Source organism: Corvus moneduloides, chromosome 2 (assembly GCF_009650955.1).
Source record: "Corvus moneduloides isolate bCorMon1 chromosome 2, bCorMon1.pri, whole genome shotgun sequence".
Classification (NCBI taxonomy): domain Eukaryota; kingdom Metazoa; phylum Chordata; class Aves; order Passeriformes; family Corvidae; genus Corvus; species Corvus moneduloides.
Window position 1 is genome coordinate 41,459,924 of NC_045477.1, and position 23,870 is coordinate 41,483,793.

Here is a 23,870-nt window from a genome sequence, read left to right on the forward strand (position 1 = left end):
TCCACTGAGGCCTTACAGAACCTTCCAGCACTTAAAGGGGGCTACAAGACCTTTACTGTGACGGTGATGAGAAACTGGAGCAGGTTGCCCAGAGGAATTGTGGATGCCCATCCCTGGAAACATTCTTGGCCAGGTTGGATGGAGCTTTAAGCAGCCTGGTCTAGTGGAGGAAGCTCCTGATCATGGCCCATAGCACGAGGGGGAATTTGAAAACAAAGTTTTGAAACCATTTCCATAAAAGCCATCACAGGTAGTTTAATTTATAAATACGGCTTTTACTGTGTGCTGGGAAAAGTTAACTCCCTGCATATTTATTCCCTAAATATATTTGATAACTTTGAGGGTCACTTACAGAATTTCTCTGAGCATGGCAAAGTGATGCTATGGATGTCAATGGGGAAAACTTTTAAAAGACATTTTAAGAAATTATAGGATTTGAGCTCCAGACAAGAAGAAAGATGCTCCCACTTGAATTTTCAGTTGCAATATATCTAGCGGTTCTTTTAGAGTGAGCTCAAAGTGTAACCTATTCAGTACCCAAAATATAGACTCTGTGTCTGTTTTTGAAGAGTTAATGACATTTTTTCTGAAAACATCAATCATTTTATATCCTGTGGGTCTCAGTCAGTTTTAATATCTCCAACCACAAAAAAGCCAAAACGAAACAAAAAACCACAAAACTCCCACAACAAAAATACAAACAAACAAACAAATAAAGTCAAAAGAGGATTTATTTTAACTGTAGATTTATCTTGCTCTTGGAATCTGGCCCTTCATTTCTGATTTATGGTGATGGATTGGAAGAAAAAAAAAGCTAGCATTCTGTTTGGGAGATTTAACCTATATTAAAAGCACATCTCCATTTCAGGTCTAGAAGATAGATATATTTTCCCAAACCTTTTCCTCACAGAAGACTGAATTCATAGTTCATTTAGTTCACACTATGAAGAGCAAATGCCTGATTTTCCTGGTCTGGGTTAACTACAAAGTCAAAATTCTGCTATTTTGGCATTGACAACCATTGAGGTAAGTCCAGTGATTTTTAATCAGAGTATCATGCCCTAGTATTTTGAGAGCAGTAGACATTTGATTATACTTAAAGGGTGTATTTCCACATGCATGTGTGCAAGTATGTATATTTACATACAATTGAATGCAAAATTGTCCTTATACAAATATAGATGCTGATACACTTAAACAAATGACATTATATAGATACATGCATACAGAGAATGTATAAGATATGCTACATATTTACAATATATTGTATATTTATTGCAAGTTCAAATTCCTAAATATACAAACAATGTAAAAAGAGGAGGAGGTTAAAAAGGAGGTTTGGAAAAAAGTAAACTTTTCACAACAAGGAATTTGATCTAATATAAAGTTTCTGACCCTTTCTATACAGAAGCAATAGGAAATAGTGCTAGCCAAGAGGAGAAAAAAAAAGTTTCCTATTGATACAAAGAGACATAACAAACCTTCACTCTCCCATTTCTGCCTATACTATCCATTTTCAGGGAAAAAACATGCTCAGTGCTTCTAGAGCTTTGGCAGGTTGTCACTCCAGACCATCCTTTGCCATTTTGGTGCTTTCTGAGGTCAGACTCTAGGAACTTTATGTAAAAGTGCAGTGAGTAATAATGTGAATGATAGTAGCACTACTTTTTTCATGAAAATATGCTTTCTTTTTTTGGTCCTCACATCCAGGAAATAGATCCAGAACATGGAAGTTTGGTGTAGCCATTTAGACGGCTTGGGAGCAGCCCATGGAGGGGCAATGGCAGCTTTGGGGTGGACAGTCCTGCGTGGATTCCCACAGGTATAGACTGCTCTGCTGGCAGTCCTGTTGGGCAGTAAGGACACACATATCCCTTCCCAATGCACTCCTAATCCCATATGCCCCCTTTAATGACAGAAATCCGACAGCCATGAAAGCTGTAATGACAGCAGAAGTGGGTGGCAGCCCCATACCTTGGGCTACACTTCAAGTAGATAGAGCTTACTGTTTCCTTTAAAAGTGAAAAGATATCTTGTCTTCCCCAGCAATGAAAGCCCTCTAATGCCCTTTATTTTGCTCATCACAAAACATTAGCACCAGACACACACAAGTCAGGTCTATCTCTTGGAGAAGAGTCTTGCTGTTTATAGCTGTGGGGAGTGATTTAGTGTTTCCTTATTGAGCACTGGTGTCAAGCAGAAAATACAGCAATAAGACATTCATGCCTTGATTTCCCTGAAAGGATTTTTTTTTTTTCCAAAATTCCATCAGGCAAAATGATTTGGACATTGTTTTCCAGTGGGAGGACATGTCCAAATCATATACTTGTTCCATACAACTTCCATCACTCAGGACTTGGAAAGCAGCTGTGCAGACCTTATTGCCTATGTGTCCTCCCCAAAAACCTATTAAAAACAAGAACATTTCCTAGCCATAAATAGTGAAATGCATTTACTCTGTTCTTCTGAGTCCTCCTTATATCCCATATAATTTCACAAACCTTTTTAGCTGCAGTTAGGTACAAAACTCCTGGGGAAAGATAAGTCACAAAGTTTGCTCAAAGGTCACCTGCCTGCTTGTTGCTTTCTGAGCCACAGCATGCAGATTGCAGCACTGGCTTTAGTAAAAATTACTAATAAAAACAAAAGTGTTAAAACACTATACAGCAATAAATGGTTGGTTTTTTTCCAGGTAACAGCAAAATCTGTTACCTGGAAAAAAATCTGCTTATCTTCCAGCAGGCATAGAAAACCTATGGTCAATTTACTCACATCACTACTCTGCCTGCCAAGGCTTAAGAGCAAGGGAAGAAAATGAATTGACACAAGGCCGTCTCACGTAATCATCACTTTTCTGAAGAACAAAATCCAGTCACTGAAGTAATTCAACCCTCATGACCTTGCCAGGACTGAGATGTGCCAGCCCCAAAAGAAGAAACTAGTTATAAGACAAATAAACATAAGTCACAAGGACAGCGACCATTAAAATGAGATTTCATATGTATGAATGAGGCAACAGCCAGTCAATTAGCAGGTGTAGGATGGTGAGGATGAGAAATACGAAAACACAGCCTGACAGAACTGCAGTTTTCAGTGCTCACTCTTGCAGCAAGATCCCAGGAAATACATGCAGTCCAAAACCATGCAACATGTTCAAGTTGTACCACCACTGTGGATTTCTGCGATGCCTCAAGATAGTGGGACGGGTGGCTGGAATGTTTTATTTTCTGTAAGTAAAATGAAGACAGCCTCTAGGCTATTCTGAAATAAGAGGCATCTTTGAGCCAGTAAACAAGTCTAGCACGGGAGAGCCAAAAACATGGAGCTGAGGATTATATTCTCAATAAATATTCTCTGTAAAGCCAGAGCAGATGAGAACTGGGGTGAGGAGCACGAGCCAGGGGCATGTGCAGAGCTGAAAGGTACACTGGTCCTGGTCCTCACGCCTTCTCCCACTGGGCCAGCACAGATTTACAGCCTGCAGGGGTCAGAGGCCATGGCCTTGTCTGGTCCCTGAGCTGTGTTTGAACTCCAGGGCTGCTGGGTCAAATTCCATGTTCTATTTTCAAATATTACACATGCCCAAAGAGGCCATTTACTCAGAGGCTTCTCTCAGAAACTTCTGGCTCCATCCTGTGTGAGTGAGGAAAGTACAGCACAAGCCCTGTAAAAAGCTACCCCACTGGCTGGCTGTCGGGTTTGGGAAATATTTTCATTAATGAAGAAATAATTAATTAAAACAGGCAATATAGTAAAGCAAATTCTTTTTAAAGAAAAAAAAAAATCTAATACAACTTCAGAAACAAAAAAAAGAAGGAATCAAAATATATTTCATATTTACCTACAACCTAATAAAGTTGACCCATGACATTTAAGATAAAAAAAAATCCAACTCATTTGACCTTCTGCTGTAAATCCAGAGCAGGTTCTCTGCTTCTCTCTCTCAGCTCTCCAGTGCCAAACAAGCTCTGTCAAACTCTCATCTCACAGCTGTTCCAAAATTAACATCAAGCATCAATGACCAAGGGTTTAATGGGAAAAAAAGGTGCAAGGTAGGAAGCAAGAGAAAATAATTTGGAGTTGTTTTTCTAGAAAGAGGATAATGTGAAAGTAGGTGAAGTAGTTTTCATGCTTGAAATCTTATCCTGAGAAGTGACAGCAGATTTATTTTAAGACTTTAAAGCTCCCATCCTCAGGGATTTAAAACATTCATATTAAGTATACCTGAGGTGTGACTTCTTTCAGAGCTTCATTTTGATGATATAATATCTTCCTAAAGAATTGTAAAGGCAATTTTCAAGGCAGCTTTCTAACATTCCTGCATCAGATTAGAATAATAATGTTTTTCTGCTACGTATAAGTGTTATATTCTGCAAGTCTCTAGACTTCCTAAATAGGGATAGGCCCTGTTTTTTTCCCTGGCTGGGAAAACAAAATAAACAAATACTGTAAGTCTGCTGTGTTTAGATGAGAGAGAAGTGATTAATCATAGAAATAGAAGACATGCATAAAAAATAATAAATTTCACTAATTCACCAAGGGAAAAGTGAAATGGTGAAATCTTAGAAGATTTCTTTCATCCATTCCGGAACACAAACTGGAGGCTTTGCAAACATGATCAGCCCAGGATCCCAAATAGTTGCTTTGATTAAATGTAGGTAACACTTCCAATTATGGAGGCTTGTAAGTGCATTTAAAGTTATCCACAATAATCAAAGAATTATGGAATTACAGTTTTGAGGGAAGTGCAGTAGATCACCTGGACCAGCCTCCTGGTCAAAGTAGATCTGAACCCTTTTAAGGTAGCTCAAAACTTTGTCCACTCAGTTTTTTAAAATCTGAAAAGATCAAGACTACATAGTGTCTGTGAGCAGCCTGTGTTTGAACATGTCCAGTAGGAAAATACTTTTCCTAGTATCTGACCCAGCTTTACTGTCTTGTACCTTGTGTCAATGGCCCCTTATTCTCGTCGTGTGGTTGAGATGTGTAACTTTGAATCTGAAATGATTTCCACAGCCCTGGAGTGGTTTTGCTGCCCTCATAGTTTCATTTGACCATCTGTTTTACAGGAAAGATTTTACGGGAATGCCCAATGCACTGTAAAAATCAGATAAGTCTGGTGTCTGCATGTCTTATAACACATATGTTATACACATATGTGTGTATGTACTGTACAAACAGATGTGCAGTACATACAAGCATACACATGTATGTAATGTGTGTACATTTGTATGTACACATGTCTAAGTATAAAGCAAAGCCTGTGTTTTTGTGCCACTGTGAGCCTTTTGCCAGCACTGATCAGCGAGATGAGAGGGAAGGTTGGGCAGGACTGTGCACAGCCAGTCCAGCACCTGCTTTTTAAGCAAACCCAGGGCATTACTGCCCCAGCGTGGTTGATCATGCTCTTGCAAGTGCCTTGAAAATTACAGGTTTAGAATTCAGTGAATTTTTTCTCACTTTGGTCCTTGAAGCCTTATCTCATCAGTACAAATTCACAGAGTTTTGATTTAATTTTCACTTTAGTTTGCCTGAACCTCAAATGATAGGTGTGCTTTTAGACTAGGCAGCTCTGAAAGAGACATGCTGTGCTCTTTGTTCAAGAAACCATACACAAAAAAATATACTGTAAATTAATATAATCACTTCAACACAGATTGTTTAGAACATTTGTTGGAAGTGGTGCCTGTCCTTATGATTTCCTGTGGTTTGGTCAACCAGCCTTCTCATGCCTGGACAGACCTCATGGAGGCATTAGCTCCAGTCACACTGCATTTTCCCACAGGCCCGTATAACCCAAAGCATGTGCACTGAGAGGCTCTGGGCATCATTGCTGCCTTTAGATGGATGCAATTCTCTCACCTGAATAGCTGATAAGGCTTTACTCTATCTGATTTATAGGCTTTCAGACCACTCTATTTATCCTGAGTGAGCCATATGAAGTCCAATGACAGTAACGTGGCCATTACCACAGTGATCTCAGGCCAGGGGAACATCATATTCCTGTGTCAGGTCCATACACACTTTATCTAGGAATAATCTTGAATCTACCTTGAAGGTGTATGTGGGCTCAGTCTCCATGCCTGGCTTTTTCTTAATATCTTCACCCAAACTATCTCAATGTGAGGCAGGTTTCAGCTGGCATTAAGGGATGGTGTTCATGCTTGCCAGGCAGGTTACAGGCACAGTGCCAGGAAAACGAGCTCATGACTGCAGTGGCAAAGAGAGCCACCAGACCATCAGGGGCTCTTGGGTTTTATTTACAGTGATGCCCAGCCAGGACATCCATTGCATTCACCTGCTACTACAGCCTGAGGGTGCGGGTAAAATATGAACAGGCATACAGGGCTTGAATTCCATAGGGCCGCAACCTGCTGAAAGAGATTTAGATATATTGCAGTTGCTTACAGCCATTTGTAGTGCTAAAGATAACTTCTCCCAGCAGAAACTGGGCTTTTAAGGTCCTGTTTGTAATACTCAAATCCTTTTATAATGTAAACAAGAAATAAGAATGAGGACAGTGGTTCTGACTTGCAGAATTTGGTTTGCTCAGACAGGTGTGTTTCTTTTGTGTTTCGCCCTGGTTTTGTAGAAAGATTTCTGAAAACCTGATGCAGTACATTCTATTACTCATACCTTGATAAACGTGCTGCACAAAAATAGGTAGTTTATATCATAATCATTACTGAATCAATTAATTGATTTCCTAACTATTAATTCAAATGTCTGGCCACAGTATAGAGTTTATGTTGGCCAAGGCACTGCTGTGGGATAGTATTGTTTTCAAGCTCACTTGGAAGAGTTATTAAGAAAAAAGGTAGAAGGAATGTCAAAATACAATTGGAAAATAAAATATTGTTAAAATATTTGCTTTATTGGAAAGAGGGTGATACTCCTTGCATTTACATACTCAGTGAAGACATTTACAGGGATGGACTTAGCAGAAGGCAGAGTTTAATGGGACTACTGCAGACAGTGAGTGTGCAGCAAGAGAGAATGTAATTCTCATAAACTGGAGAAAATGTGATTGAAATACTTCTGGACTACAGCAAATCTTCTCATGGATTCAGACAGCAGTTGTATTTATTTTGTATAGGACTAAAAACCCTAAATGTTGTTGCAACTTGGCTAAGTTGATGATAAGTTGCCAAAGTTTTCCTGTTGTTCATAGAGGGACACCCCCAACCACACATTTTTGTCAAAGGAGGAATTATGTGTTTAACTCTCCTGAGATGTCTGATGGACCATAAACCTCAGAAGTTGCTAGAAGCTGTCTTTCAGACAGTCATTACTACTTCAGTTATTACTGGAACTATTTTTAGGTTCTGTTTTACAATTTTTGGGACTAGAAACTTACAATAGTCACTGAACTTTGTCATTAGAGATTCCAGGCTGGTTCTTGCTGGGCTCAGGAAACCTACCCACAGTCCTGCAGGGACTTCACTGTAATTCAACCCCCATTGTAACAGTTCACTCTGGTTCCCCCTTACCCATCAAGTCACCTAACTAAGAAATACTTCAGGTTTCATTTGAAGACTAACTTCTCCAGGTTGTTTTCACATTTGCTATTAGAGAGAATTTACTTTAGACAAAGAGCTACAGGTCTGTACCACACAGGATAGCGTGCATACAGATACTTTTCAGTCCCATTATAAAGTTAATTAAAATTGTCTAGGTATACAGGAAGGAAAATTCACCCTAAGTCACTGGAATGGATTAATGTGACAGTCTGCAAAGTCTAGGGTAACAGCTCTTCTAAAATGTATTCTGTGAATCGAAACACAATTTACCTGCCAGAAATTCCAGGCTCTCTTTGCTACAGTCTATTAAAAAAGACGGATACCTAACAGCATCTGTCATCATCTGACCTGCATCCTATGGTCTGCAGGTACACAGAGAGCTTTACCTATTGCTGCATCAACTGATGGTATTCATCATGCATGGAAGAATCCCAGGATGACAAACTCTTGGCTAGGAGCTTTTGGCTATGCTAGAACACCACCATAAAATTTATGCACATTGAAAATGATGATTTGAAATAAATTTATTTTAGTTGGATTCCTGCCTAAACCAAGTATGTAAACCAATATACCTAAAAACAAACGGGTAACCTTAATAATTTACTTTTCAAAAGAAGTGTTAGATGAAAGGAAGGGATAAGTAAACAGTTTACTGGAAGGCATGTATATGTCAACTTTGCAGTGCCTAAGACCGCTTCCAAATTTGTCAAGTTTTTTTTCCAGAAGAACTGGAATTATTTGCACCAGAGCTACGGCAGTACACTGACTGCAGTTCTGCAGCATAGGGACTCCTCTCTGTATAAAATCAACAAAAAGAAACACAGGCATTTGAATTAATTTCAAGCAAGCCTGACAACAAGAGCATCTCTTAAAAAGCATTCTCATTCTTTTCAATTATGTGTAACTTTATTGTCTTATCAAGCTCTTAAGATAACCCCTAAGAACCATGGCATTCCACTACCCTGGGAGATGACACTGGAGCAGGGAAGTGAGGACACCTCACTGGAATCATCAACACATGTCCTGTCCCCAACACAATCTCCTTTGTATTAAATTTTGGCTGGTGATTAGAAAATTCATCTGCATGAAATATAAATATCTTGGTGTTTTCCTACTGCAACAATTGAATTTGAAGTTTAGTGAATAATAATTCTGTTAAGCTGTTAAATCTACTGGAACTGCTGGATTTTAAAGACAAGCGTTATGGGGATTAATTTGTAATATTCACAAATTAGTTAAAATCTGAGTCTTACAAAAGTACTCCATTTGAAGCTGTGAAAACATCTGCAGAGAAGAGCACTTGGCATATTTTTATGTGCAACTGCCAGCAATTCTTGTTAGCTCAATACTTCATGCAGACCTCATGGCTGACCCAGTAAGGGGTTTACACATTCTCAAGACCTTGAACTACAATAGCTTGGGCCAAGGTTGTGCCTCCACTCAAAGCAAATATGTACCTCCAAAACAACATTCAGAGCTTCCAGAGAGTAGAATGGGAGCCTAGGTGGCTTACTGCAATGTGTGCTGTGGATATTTAATCAGAAGGGACATTCATGAGTGAATACAGGCTAACTTGCAAAATTAGAAGAACCACAGGTGCTTTGGGAATGATTTTGTTTTTGTTTCTTTCCAGTCTGATACTGAGAAATATTTCTTGGTACAGCCAGGGCTTGTTTTGAGCACTCTTGATGGTCAGTGGCCTCCTGTAGGATAAAAGAGGAGCCTCTGCCAGGGGGCTGCAGCCACTGATACTGCTCTATCATGCAGTTTCATTTCCTCAAATAAAGTGTGATGTCCACTTCACAGGGAAGAAACTCAGAGAATTCTTAAATGATGCTGACAGATTCAAGTACAAGGTCATTTCTAGAAGAAACATTTTCTTTTGACAAAGAGAATCACCAGAAACAGTCAGGAGAGACCATATGTGCTCTAGCACAGCCACATAAAGCAGTCTTGAATCTTTTACTACCAACGTGATTTGATGGAAACCTGATATTGTACCTTATCTTTTGTTCACCAGAAAGACTTGCTCATGTTGTATGTTTTTTTAAAAAAAATTACTGTGTCAGTGATATTTCTCCATTCAAAATCAGGATGTTGTGATCCAGCTGCAGAGCCTCAGTTTACCATTAGGAGATGGGGGGACTGAATAAATTGGGCTGAAGACAGGACAGACTCAGTGAGTGTTTCAATTGGAACTTTTAGAACTGCAGTTCTAAAAGAACAAACCCATAGTAGTGTCTTTTGCTGCCAAGACATTTACTCATGAAATCCCATGGGTCTTCCCTATTGAAGTTGATTACACTACTGGAGTTCAGGTAAAGTTACACAAAATCTCCTGTGGAAACAAGAAAATACTCCCTTTGAGAAAGAACTGAAGTTTTCTCTTCATAAATTCCTCAAACTACTTATTTAAGCGTGCTGACATCAATTAGTATAATTCTCTCCTGGCATAAATGAAGAAGCTGAAGAACAGAGACTTGAACTAGTTTCACAAGGGTCATAGGAAAGTAGATTTGTTTGTATTTGAGAGTGAGTAGGTTTTGCATACAAACAAAAAGTTTTTGGACTGGTTGTCAGTTTATTTATGCCCTTTGCCCTGTGCAAACCTACTAGAATATACTTGCTGTTTATAAAGCACAGTTAAGTATCAAAATGGTATAAAAGTGTTCATATATAAAAGGGCATAAAAATATTGCTATTAACATTGATAATGATTTATCTGCTGCATTTTACTTGGCATACAATATGAACTGAATTTCTTCAATTACTTTGATCGGAAGTCCATTGAATAAAGGAGCAAAGTGTAAATGTCAAGGAGCTGAATCACAGAATATTCAAAAGCTTAAAACCAAATGCTACTAAAATACAGTTTCTTGTACAGAGAAAAGCACTGTACTTTTTGATCCCCACTGCACTGTCATATTAAGGATGGTGGCAAGAACAGAAAGAGGAACAGGAGACTTGGCTTTTTGCAACAACAAAAACAAGAGAACAAATGAAACATTTTGAGGTACTCATGGTAATATACACCAGGGAAGAACAGTCTATGGGATTCTCTGGACTTGTAAGAGCATGGAGTTGAAGGTACACACCTCAGCCTTGATTAACTTCTCTTTTGATATGAGCTTCTCAAGCACAAGTAGTTTTCCAAGCACAAACTTTGTGAATTCTATTTTCCACAAGCCAAATTAAAATTTAAGCAGGAACATAAGTGCTTAGAAAGATTATTCACACCAGGCAGTTTCTAACAAATTTTAAAAAGCATTAAATATTTATGTGACAAATTAGCAATTTACACTATAAGGACAATTTCTTCTGTTTTGCAAATGAGTATCGTTTCAGATTATGTGGTTTGTAATGTATTAATTATAATGTTCAGATACAAATTTCAAGCCTGAGGGAAATCTCTATGAAGAAAATGCAAGATTTTTTTGTATTAAACTGCATTTTGGGACACAGCAGTCATGAGAACATGTTCTTAGTAAATTACATGATACAGCTGCTATAGCTGAAGTACTGCCAAGATCAAGCTGTATATTTTAAGCTTTGAAGACACATTATTGAAAATATATGCTCACTCCAATGTACTAAAACATGGGATATAAACTTTTCTGTATCAAAAAGGTCCTGGTTTGTCAAGAATTTAGTTGCCTTGTGCCCAGTAACAAAGTTTTTCTCACGTTTGTGATAGATTTGGTTAATGGGAGGTTTTGTTTATGCCTACCCACAGTAACACTAACGAAGAAGGAAAAAATGAAATATTGGTGCAGAGTAAAGAAGAACCCTAATCATCAATCATCCCTGGGGGTGGGCTGGATTCTTCTGAAGGCAAGTTAGAACCTGCCCCTTGCAGTGACTGTCCTCATCAGTTCAAGCACTTCCAAGGAGATGATCACTGGTGATGGTTCATGGCCCTGCAGTGTTCATGAGCTTCAGTGCTCACTTCTGTCAAGCTGGGACTTCTCACACTTCACTAAAAATGTTGGTAACAGCTACAGTGGCTTCTTCAGAGTAACAGGAGAAAAATGGTCACTTCTACTATATGAGACATCTGGGATACTTGTCTACCTTAAGATGACACAAAATCATGCCTTTGACCATTTCTATCCACTGAATACAAAGACCAGACAAGCTCAGTTGCATAAGTCTTCATGGCTGTCATCTAAAAGCAGATGAATCTGGAGATCCCACTTCTAAACCCACTAGCATTCAGTGGCTTGGCCTGTCCATGCTCTAAAATATGGTGTAATGCAGCAGATTTTTATCTGGAATGTCAGAATTTTCATTTGAATTCTTGAGCTCTTACTCAAGATCTGTCCCTGTAAATCTTGAGTACCTTAAGCTTGTATTGCACAATCGGCCTCTAATAAAATTTGTATTCCTCCATGATGTAAAAAGCTTTCCCCAATACTTAGACATAATTCTGTTTAATCCAGAACAGTGTGAGAAAACTTTGGACAAACTATCGATATGGGGATTTTCTTACTTATTTTTCTTCTCTTCAGAAGTTCATAAGCCCTTCTATATCTCTTTGTGAAATACTTTTGGGTGAACAGAAAGGAGATTCTCTAAGGGATGATAAAATCTACTCACCGTATTTCATACTTCAAGTTTAAGAATTAGGGGAAAAATAATATATGAAGGCAATGCTTCATAGCAGGTCTGGTTTAGATGTGGAAGCTGCTGATACAGAAACTGTGAATTGCTGAGCTCAAGTAATCAACAAGATTTAAAGAAACAAGTAGGTAGCAAGACTATCTTGTTATCCTAATAAAGAACAAAAACATCTGGAAATACTTCCTCACCAAATTATGTTATTGTGTTATTAGAAACCAAAAGCAGAACTAAGTAAGATGAAAATTATCTGTTACTTCCTGAAAATGTTCTGAAATATCTAGCATCAAACACAGTCACAGGAGACAAAATACTTGGCCTTGAGTCCAGTTAAGTATGAAAGGACCCTTGTTCCCTCTTTGAAATGTTTTTTTGTATTAGTGTTGTTAGCAAATGAAAATTTTTTACCATATCAGTCTTCCAAGCAAAAGCAGCTGAACGTTCGCAGTGAAATACCAAAATATTCAGACAATGGATCACAAAGGCATTTTTAGTCTGGTACATTTAATTTTTTTAAATCAGAATAATATATTTGGTATTGTGCTCATTTTAAATACTACATTGCTTGTCACACTACATTTGGCAATAGACCTCTTCAAATATATTTAACAAATTGTTCCATGAGTCATAACTACATATAAAATATCTTCAATGGTTAAAAAAATCCATATGTATTTTCTTCATGAAATACAATATATACATTACGATCTTATAGTTTTAAGGTACATCAAATTTTGGGCTTAAACAAATTCACAGTGTACATTTTACCTCTGTAATAAAAATCTTCCCTTTAAAAGTGCCTGGATCTCAAACCGTGTATATGTATTTCCTTTCACTGGGTTTATGGAGAGTGAAGGTTTACCATCAATGAGCACTACAGCAGATCCACACTGTGTATCACAATGACCAAAAATTAAGACTTCTGATTACTGAAAGTGAACATTGACTGTCCCTGTTACCTCAGATTCTGACCAACAGATTTTCCGAAGAGCTTCTCACAGATGGAAGATGTGCTTCGTGCAGCATGGTCTCTACCACAGACATTCAGTGGACCTGAACTAACTGCCCACTGTTTCAGAAAACCAAAATTCTCAGGTGGAACTCCAACTCAGAGGCCAGTCCTGGCCAAGGGAGATGGCCAGGAACTATCCAGGAGCCAAAAGGCAGTGAAGTTACTGTCACACTGCCTTCCAGCCTGAGGTCACACCAGTTGCCTGTGCTCTACTACCTTTGAATCCTCACATTCCTTCTTTTCCCTCAGAGGGAGAAGCCTTAAAAGTTTCTAAACCTGAGTTCATTACACCTGAGGCCCACAGGACACACATTGTCCCCCACACTCTATTTGTTGCTACACTTCCGTGCCAAGCACTTCCCCCACAGCATGACAAACACTCATGGGGCAGGCTGACCTCAGTCCCTCACCTCCACCTGTCTCAAAGTGATTTCAAAACCCATTCTAATACATGGGTTTTTTTCCCTGAAAATACACAGTGATTCCATCAACAATTTTTTAAAAAGAACTACCAATAAATCCAGCTGGAAACGAATCTAAACCCATTAAAAATAATCTCCAGCCTAAAAGGGAGAGGCAGAAACATTCTAATACATTCCACAGTAAATAAGTGTCACAAAGCTAATTTTAAAGCAGTTACTGACAAGCCTTTTTAAGTCTTAATACAATTCTTTTACAGGTGTGTTATACACCTTGATACCATGTTATAATTTTTCACAGCCCTTTCACTAATCTCAGAAAAGCTTAAAGAGAAGCAGACATGCCCAATGTAATGCATGTTCATAACACTTCCAGAATTAGTGACTGTCAAAAGAGAGAAACACAAATTACTATATTAACCAAGGGAAAAATGACATGGAATTTATGCTGTTCCTATCTGGAAAGACAGAAACCAGCTGATTTTCCTGCACGGACATTGTCACACAACAAACAGCCAGACACAGCATGGGATACCTCATCTCCAGTTTAACAGAAAGAAACTTTTAACTATTGCAGTGGGCAGGGTGGAAGTGTTGGAGCTTTCCTTCTCACAGGGAGTGAAGATTCTTCATTAAAAGAGTCCTAAAGAATACAGCACAAGAGCTGAGCTTTCACCAGTGGAAAAAAGGACATGGGATGCATATCCGTAAAAGATGAGATTTCATGATTTTTTGGAACAAGATGCTTTTGTTTGCTATCGATAGGTCTGACGAAAATTTAATGATTTAAACAGGTTCAACTGTTTAAATGGGAAACATGGTCCTCCATGCATGACATTCCCAGAATTCTAAAAGAGGTTTGCACCTAACATTTTAGTATCTTGCACCTCAAATAAAAATGTTACATTCAAAGCCCCACCCTGCAGTTTGGGAGGTTCAGTTCAAGCTGAACGTAAAAGCTGGAGAACTTGGGAATTCTGAAACAGATTGGAACATCAATGGTTAACTATTTTGGATTAAAGAAGGTTTTCTTCCAGCCTCAGCAATAGCTTTTCGATGAACTTGGTGAAAAATATTTCTTTCTTAATGCATTAACTCTCATTGGAACCTAGGTATCTCAGGATAGTCCAGTGGTGACAGGGATCAGTAGGGAAAAGTACAACACAGTACTCTGAGTGTCCTGATATCTACCTCTACATGGAAATGTTCATAAATTATTTTAATATCTTAGACATTTTTAAGAAAGGCAGTTAGCTTCTTTGAGCTTTTTTGCTAGTTGGGGATACTGGAAAAATTCAATAGCTTTTGAGATATATATATATGCCTGGAATTTTTCTCTTTTGCTTCAATAAAATATATGTAAGAATGCTTAAAAAACAAAATTTGCAAAAAATAAACAGTTAACAGAGGAGAAGTTTAGATCTATGTTTTTACTCTTTCATGACTGGGCTTATCAAGATTCCACTGGAGCTCTAAAAGAGGTAAACTAAATATTTAAATTATCTCAGATCTACTATTCTTCAGCAGGTAAAGAATAAATATTTTTACTGAAGTGGTATCTCCTCCCTGCTGTAGACCTAGAGGATTTGCCACTGTGTTTTTTCAATAAAGAATTGGAATGATTTAATTTCTGAATCTTTGTACAAATGTGAGCTAGACTTGAAAACAGAAATATGGCTTTAAGTGAATCGTTAACATTCTGTTGCATCTCTTAAACATTTTGGTTATCTCTTGCTTTCTTCTTCCTTAGAGTCAATTGACAGTTTTTCCCCAAGTTTCCTTATAAGTTCTGCCAGATCTTCAGAATTCTGAGATTTTTCCTCAAGGAGTTCATACCGGAGACTCGAGATGTCCTGTTTAATTTCCTTCAGTTCACCTGCAACAGATTTTAAAAGATCACAATATTAAGAAACAAAAGAAAAAAACACCATATCCAAAAATCTTACAATTATCATGGGTTTTTTCTGTATTTCTTTGTTGAAAAGTATATATTCTGCTACCTGTTGGTGAATCATAGGGTGAATCTGTGTTGGAAGGGACCCACAATGATCACTGAGTCCAACTCTTAAGTGAATGGCCCACACAGGGGTTAAATCCACAATCTTGATGTTATTAGCACCATGCTCTGACCAGCTGAGCTAACCTCCGTGGAATGGTGGCTTGGGAATAGGAATATGAAGATGCAGTTCATGAAAAATCAAACAAATCTGAAGGCAAAAGTGTGAGAGACCACATGAATTCACAAAATTCACATGATCTATTTAATGGAAGCTGCTGTTCTGCTGAAAGAGAGATCACAGAATCATAGAGTCACAGAATCATTTAGGCTGGAAAAGACCTCTAAGATCCCCGAATCCAATCATCAATCCAGCACCACCCAGGCCACCAGATCCTTAAGGAACTAGGTGATATTTAAGGGCCCTTCCAAACCAAACTATCCTGTGATTCTATTATTACTAGACATAGAAGCACATTTTAAAGCTTGTCAGATCAGTGATAGTAGGGAGAGAAGAGACAGAAATCCCATTCCCTCTTCAATCTCATGTTAATTTTTACATCTTGCACTTGTAAACACGTCAAGTGGATTAAGTATTTTGCAAACATTTTTTTCAAGTGGCATATGTAACCACTTTAGCTTGTTTTGATTCTGTGATGAAATTCATCAACATACCTTCATTGACTTCATCACTTTCCTTATCTATCTGAGCTTTCAACACATATCTCTTAATAAGACGCTTCATTATTTTCTGCAGAGAAGAAAGAAAGAAAGAAAGAAAAAGAGTTTTCTTAGTTGGACTAGTATTGCTATGGTATTTCAAAGTAAGAGCTCTTGTCCTGGTTTCTGCTGGGACAGAGTTCATTTTCCTCTTAGTAGCTGGTACAGTGTGAGTTTTGTGTTTTGTATGAGAACAATGTCGAAAACACACTGGTGTTTCAATTGTTGCCGTGCAGCGATTACCCAAAGTCAAGGACTTTTCAATGCCTCAGGCTCTGCTACTGAGCAGGTGCACAGGAAGCTGGGCTAGAGGAATATTTCATACCACAGACCATCCTGTTCAAGATTCAGACTGGGGAGGCTTGGCCTTGAAGGCTGATCACTGCTCCTCTATCTCTCCTTTTCATTACTACTACTACTACTACTACTACTACTACTACTACTACTACTACTACTACTATTATATTTTGCTTTATTTAAATTAGTGAAGTATTCTTAACTCACAGGTTTTACCTTTTATGATTCTCCTCCTCATCCCATACAGCTGGAAGGGGCAGTGTGGGGAGAGTGAGTAAGCAAATGTGTGGCACTTAGTTGACAGCTGGGATTAAATTATGACACATCTGTTACCTTCTGTTGCATTCAGGTATTTCAGTGTAGGACTTGACAGGAATTGACAGGTTCAAGTAACTGATTATATAAATCTCTGCTTTCATTTAGCGTAGGTATTTAACCTTTATGATTATTCTCACACACACACACACACACACACACATATATATATACTTGAAAGTTACAAAACTAAGGACAATCTTATGAATGTTCTAATTAACAAGGTTTAACCTACTACTGGAGTATGTAAGAATGCTTAATACAGTTGCAGCTTTGATCTCCAAGAAGATGAAGCCATCTGGCCTCTATTACTACCTGAAGATGATAATGATCCTGCTGATTGCTAAACCCTTTTGTTGTCATTTTATTTGAACCTATTTTGATATATTTGCTAAGTTATGTTTTCCCAGAGTTGGGCTTAGAGAAAATAGGACCCAAAATTCTAAGAGTCATTTAAATATCTCAGCTGGGATTCATCTAACCAAAGACAGATACTTTTTAATGTAAATATACATATCTGTCACGTTTACTTCATTCTGTGGATAAAAAGAGCAAACCTGAGAGCACAGTTCATCTGAAACAACTAAAATTGATCAAATAGATCATACCATTAGAATGACCAACCGCTTGCTAATAATAAGGGGAACCTATGCCAGCAAATTTATTGTATATTTTACCTTTCCAGAAAAAAAAATTCTGCCCCTGATTCTCCCACTAGTTCAAATTACTTCAAAAAGAACAAGGTACCCAAGTACATTTTAGGATACATATTTCTGCCTTTGGGTTTAATATTTTCCTAGGATGTAGTTCATGACAACATGATACTTTTTCTTTTCCATTTTATGATATAAAACATACATAGATTTATGTGCCTGCCTTGTCTCCACAATAATAGAGCTGACCAGAGCTAGCTGTGAGGCGAGTCATCCCAGATTAGTGGTCCCAGGTCATCACTACAGTCATGCTTGCAAGGTCAGCAGCTGTACTGTTTATTATACTAATTCAAAAATGTTTCAAATATAAAGCCACACATATTTGTGGGGTAGATTTTTAATGCTAATATCTATCCCTGCATCATAATGAAAGTGGTTGTGAAAAAGTCAAGGAGTTTTTGGAACTGACTTGCGTAGACACTGCATAACTTAAGAAAGGAGCAAAGCTAGCCTGAGCAAGGGAAAATCTTTTTTCTGTCTTGTGGTCAATAAAGTATACTTGTTTTCTCTACCCTTTTTCATTCAGATTGTCTTTTTATACTGCCCAGACAGCTCTTGCTTCTTCCTTTCCACCTACTCTGTAATATTGCAAGAAGGAAAGCAGCAGTCTCTGGACCAGAATAACTGAGATTTATGTGGACTGTGTTGAGTCTCTCTATACTTAACTGCTCAACAAAGGCTCATTGCAGTTGTTTAGGAGGCAAAGGAAAAAGAGACTGCATTGATAGGATAAAGGCTGACAGATACTTGCAGTGCTTGAGGCATTTGTATCTAGAGGTGTGCCACAATAAGCTGATCTGCTTCAGCAGATGGAATGGGAAGATTTTGGGTTTATTTTTGGTTTTCTCAATTCACATTGTGCAGTTGAAGACAGCCTGTCTCTAAAATTAAAAACACTTTTCTAAAGCACATTAAAATATTGCACTATAAAGGTACCATTTAAGAAACTACGAGGAGAGAAAAACACTCTCAGATTGTACTGCAAATACTCAAACCACTTCATTTACTTCTGATATATACAAGGTCTGTGGATTTATTCTTGACTCATGTTGTTCAGTATCAATTCAAAACTGTCCTCATGCCATCAGTCTGCCGATTCTAATGCTTCTTGATTTTATTTAAAAATACACTGGTTTTTACCTGGTATTGTCTTGGAGGATTGTTTAAACTGTTTAAGTGGATTTCATCTGAGCTTCTTATACTTGATTGCTTCCTTTGACCAAGCTGAAATGGAAAAAATATTTATAGTACAAAATAAATAAAAGATCAATAAGTATATCTCATGTATATATCCTATGACAGAACATTAACTGTTAAGAGAATTTTGGGAAATGTTAAATTATTGTGGTAAAGTCCTCATACCTCTACATAATTTCATCACATGAGTTGAAAAAACCGTTTCAGACTGTGATGTCAGAAGGCGAGAACCAGGAGGGTTCCTTCCTTTACTCTGCCTCTCACAGCTCCTAACATTCCCAAGGGACCAGAGCAGAACAGCCACATCCCTGTGGGCTCCCCTGGTGCACAGGAGGGGGAATCCATGTCAGGAGAAACGCAGCAGTGGTGCAGCTTTGTAGGAAAGTCAGGGCAGGGTGTGAGAGAACCAGTGAAAGAAGGGTGGCAGCATTATCCCTTTCCTTCCTTTCATGGCACTTGCCTGTAACTCATGTGACCTCTACTACCACAAAATACACAAGAAGTTTGCTTCTCCCCTCACTTGTACTAATGGTTGAATGCAATAAGTTAAGCAGCTTGTTCCAGGGACCACGAGATTATCAGGTGCCATTTCTGATTTGCATCTTCTTCATTACACATGCTGAAAGGACATCCCTGGTGAAACGCTGAGGATGCAATTTGCAGGCTTCATTACTGATTTACGTCTTTGAGAAAACCTAAGCCATCACAAAATGGTGAACTGGGACTCAAGTTGAATGACTGGGCTGCAATAAGAGTGAACAGCAACTGTAAACACAAATAGTATTACTTCAGATATAGAGTGGGGCCAGTTCAACTAGCAGTGCAAGAAATATAAATCATGATAGATCTGGATGAGGAATAAGTGGGACTGTCACTAACAAGCTCCCTGAAATTATACACGGTTTAACAAAATTTTTACAGTTTCAAAGGATGGGACTATCAGTGCAGTGTCTCAAATCCTGTGGGATCGTGTTGTACTTCCAGTGAACTTCTCTATGTTGTGTCCTAATATATCAAGCATCTACTGATAAGAAGACTGGGGCCCTTTGAAGCCTGTTAAGTACTCTGTGGGATATTCTGGGATATAATTTGTTGGGGATGCAAATAGGCAGATGCTTATATTCTATGCTTATGCACCTGTACACTGGGAATAATTTAAATACTTTTAGATTTTGTTTAGCATTCCATAGAATCACAGAATGATTTGTGTTGGAAGGGACATTTAAAAACATGCATCCCAATGCCTCCGCCATTGGCAGGGACACCTTCCATTAGATCAGGCTTGTATTTTGATACAAAAATTGATTACATCTATTGGTAAAATATATTCATTAGCAATTAATATAAAGTGTTCACTGAATTTGGGAATTTTTTTAGTTCTTTAGAAAGATTCAAAGATCTATTTGCACATACTTTAAAAAAACCTTATGTATTCTATGTTTACTTGACTAAGCAAAAGTAGTGATAAAAGATAAATGGCATATAAATATAAAATAATATTTCTCTCTTACATATTAATCTACACATGGATGGAAATTAACGATGTATCAAAAGGGCAAATTCCTATTTCTTCATGCTTGAATAAAGCAACCTTAAATATTCTGAATATATAGTAGAAAACAATCATATCAAAATGTTTTAACTTAAACTAGGTATCTGATTTATAATAAAAAATAATGGCTAGTGAATTCACACAATCACTATGTAATCACTATGTTTTTCAGGATTTTAGAACTAATAATACTTTCTTGGGCCTCACCTTTAACACTGGGTTAAAAGAGGAAAACAATCTTCCTGCTATTTCAGCTCCTGGATTTCTCATGCACCATTTTTGGAAAAAATACAGTAGAATAAGAGGAAGGTCATGCTTCCTCTGCAGCAACAGAGGGAAGTTGCCTTGGGTAAAGCTGCTCTAGGCTGTGAATTTGGGCTCCAGCTGTGTGGCTGGTATCCCAGCACTTCTGGATCTCTGACTCTGCAGCTGTGATGCCATCCATGATCCTGTTACTTACCAGTTTATACACAATCTACAAATTCATTTATTTTCCTTAGGTATTTTTTAGTATTTACTATGTATTTTATTATATATTTTAAAAGCAATTTTTCATGCTGGTTACCAGTTTCAAATTTATTCTACATTGGTTCACCTCAAAAGTTAATCCATTGCTTAATTACAATTTGATTTTCACTTGAAAAAACAAAATTGGTAGTATGTAGTGAGATGAGTTAAGACACGGCAAACTTGTAAAACCAGGCTCAGCGTAACGCCTTTATCTTAACCTTCACCCTTCAGCACATTTTAAAAGAGAATAATGTACTTTTAATTAGCTACAGAGCGCATCTTGAAAGTTGGCTGGTAAACCAGGAGTCTGTAACTTCATTAAATCTTCTTACGTGTACCAGCAGCAGGACACAAGCTCTATTGTAAATTGCCGAATGACCACTAGGTGGCAGAGATTGCCAAGATTTCATTATAACATCTAATAACATTTTAAAACTCTCTTTAAGCTCTCTTTAAACTCTCTTTCAAATTCCTGCCTACGTCTTTTTTCTTTTTCCAAAATTAGTACTAGAGTACACTCAGCCTGTCACATTGATGACTGACCTAGAATTCGTATTTTTAAGTTAACATTTATTGAACATGAGAAACCAGAGGGGAAATTATATAAATTAAATAAAACAATGATATAAATCCCAACAAAAAAAATTATTCTCCTAGAGTGTTGTGTGAAATATGAAATGCAGGATATGTGGATCACTGCTCTTTGAAAACACTTTCATCTTTAAACTTCACTCTCATATAGTCATTCTCTAGTATTGCTTAAAACTCAATGCAATCAGAATAGTAATGTAATTATTGTAGCTGTTTTGTTTAGCACTTTATTAATGTCTTAAATCAGAAGCTGCTGTCAACTTGCAATTCCAAAAAACTGTACGTTCTTGGATCAGAAGGGAGGGTTCCCAGAAAATGACTCAGTTTGTGCTCCTATAACCAGACATCATTTGTGCAAATTTCAGAAACACTGTTTTAAACTATGAGAGTTAAAACTAACATATTTTTTTTGTTTGAGTGGGGACTTAAAGCTACTTCAATAGATAGTTGTCCCTTACTTCTTTTCTGAAAGGCCATGTTTTAAGGACAAAATTTAAATATATCATCTGTCACTGCTGATTTTTAGCTCAGGAAGATGAGCAAGTTCTGTGACACCTGAACAATAAACTTTATCAATGCCAAGGCAATTTTTAAATATAGAATAAAAGTCAAAGTAGGGTTTTTTTAAACTCTCCTTCTTCTTATTTCTCTCTTTTATTGGTTTGAGTTTCTCACTCAATGTTTAAAATGCCATTCTAGCTTGCAACAGGAAATCTATGGATTTTATTCAACAGCCTGGAAGAAAACATCTTCACAGTCTTTAGTATTGTATTTAGATATTTCTCAGGAATTTAATTTCTGGTGTACTACACTTTGAACACAGCTATGTAAATTACTTGCTGTTTAGCACTGACAACATCTGGCTTTGTTTTCTGCCAACAATAATCAGGGCAGAGCTGGATCTAGGAGCAGAATTTCCCTCATTCCCAGCCTAGCTCTTGTCTTTACACTCACTCTGAAGCTGCTGCTGCTTTTGCACTGAGAAAATGCAGGCTGTGCAGCAGAACAACCCACAGGCTAGGTGTGAATCAGTAACCTCAAGCGTGCATTAACATTGTTGGGCACTGCAATGCAACGTCTTCCATCAGTAAACTTTTACTGTCCTCCCAGGTAGGACTTGCATCAGAACCACCTTCTATCTTCCTAGGTACAGTGTGGCAACTGGAATGGTCTGGGGACAAGACCTTGCAGCAGCCCTAACTGCAACACAAGCTACTTCAATAGTGGCAAGCCCTTCCTGAATTGGCCTCAATACCCAGATAAGCTACCCACATTTTACTAGCACAAACACAGCCATCAAGCCTTGGGTCTGGTCTTGCCAAATCTTTCCTTATTTTGCACAGCTCATTTTATTGATAGTAGCTCCCTGCACAGGTAGCTTCTTGTTCAGCAGTCACACCAGCACCAACCTGCTCAGCACTAAATGAATCAAAAGTCAAAATCCCAAAAGCCTGAGAGTGCCTTTGAGAAGATGCCATGACAGCCTCAACAATAATGAATCATCAACAGTGGATCAAAAAGTAACACAAAACCACTTTAGCTACTTTTTGGAAGTGCACAGGGCAGCAGTATCTCATAGATTCAGATAAAGTCAGCTCCACAGCATGTGGCAGTCCAAAAGGTAAGTAAAAATGTAATCATATGCCAATATCTGCTGCAAAATGCGACTCAGACGCTTTATGTTTTTCAACATAAAAGCTTTTTCTTTTTTAATTTGATTTGCAGTTTTATAGCTGCTTTGACTGGGGAGTAAGCACATTTCATTTAGCATTAGTTACACTACAATCTGCAGTGAGTGTAAAGCATTAATATTTGAAGACTTAAAATTAATTCAGGGTTAGGAAAAAATCTGATAAACAGTGTTTGCATCCTTACAGCTCTCTTCCAGAGGGACTGCTGTAAAAGCTGACAAACCTGTTACTGTTTTATAAAGAACTGGTAATTATTACACTTTGCACCTTTCTAGAAACATGAATTTCTAAGTTTGAATGGAATTATAAAAATATATCTTCTTTCCTTAGGCTGTATAAATGGGACTTTTAAGAGTACCTGTTTTGTGGGAACATAAATTTCATGCTAAAAAGTCTTTAAAACAGGCTTGTAACCTACTTACATGCTTTGCAAATCCACAAATTAGGTGAATTAGAGAAAGAACCATTGGTTGTTTTCCACCATCACTCAATTTTAAGTTCATACGCATCTCCTTGAATGCGCAATATTTCAGTGATGACTTTATCACTCACAAAGGTTTTAAAATCAAGTTGCATCAAGAAGCTTGATGAAAAGTTTTGCAAATGTCAGTAATTAAAAGCCTGAGAAAATGCAGTATCATTTCTGTCAGGTCTTAAATACATTAGGATTAAATTTCCCGAATAAAATGAAGTGAGATCTGTGAAACACCAGAAAAATTT

At 37.7% G+C, this 23,870-nt stretch overlaps 1 protein-coding gene across 1 annotated transcript in view; it reads right to left on the reverse strand.

The window, feature by feature from the left end:
* Nucleotides 1-12,328: 12,328 nt before the first annotated feature.
* The window catches only part of TRPC6 (transient receptor potential cation channel subfamily C member 6), an 81,722-nt gene continuing 70,180 nt past the window's right edge, over nt 12,329-23,870 (reverse strand). The window contains exons 10-12 of the mRNA XM_032099233.1: nt 18,750-18,833; nt 16,240-16,315; nt 12,329-15,444 (exon numbers count right to left, since the gene is read on the reverse strand). Of these exons, the coding sequence (XP_031955124.1) occupies nt 15,293-15,444; nt 16,240-16,315; nt 18,750-18,833 (312 nt within the window). The 3' untranslated portion in view covers nt 12,329-15,292. The remainder of the gene's footprint in view (nt 15,445-16,239; nt 16,316-18,749; nt 18,834-23,870) is intronic.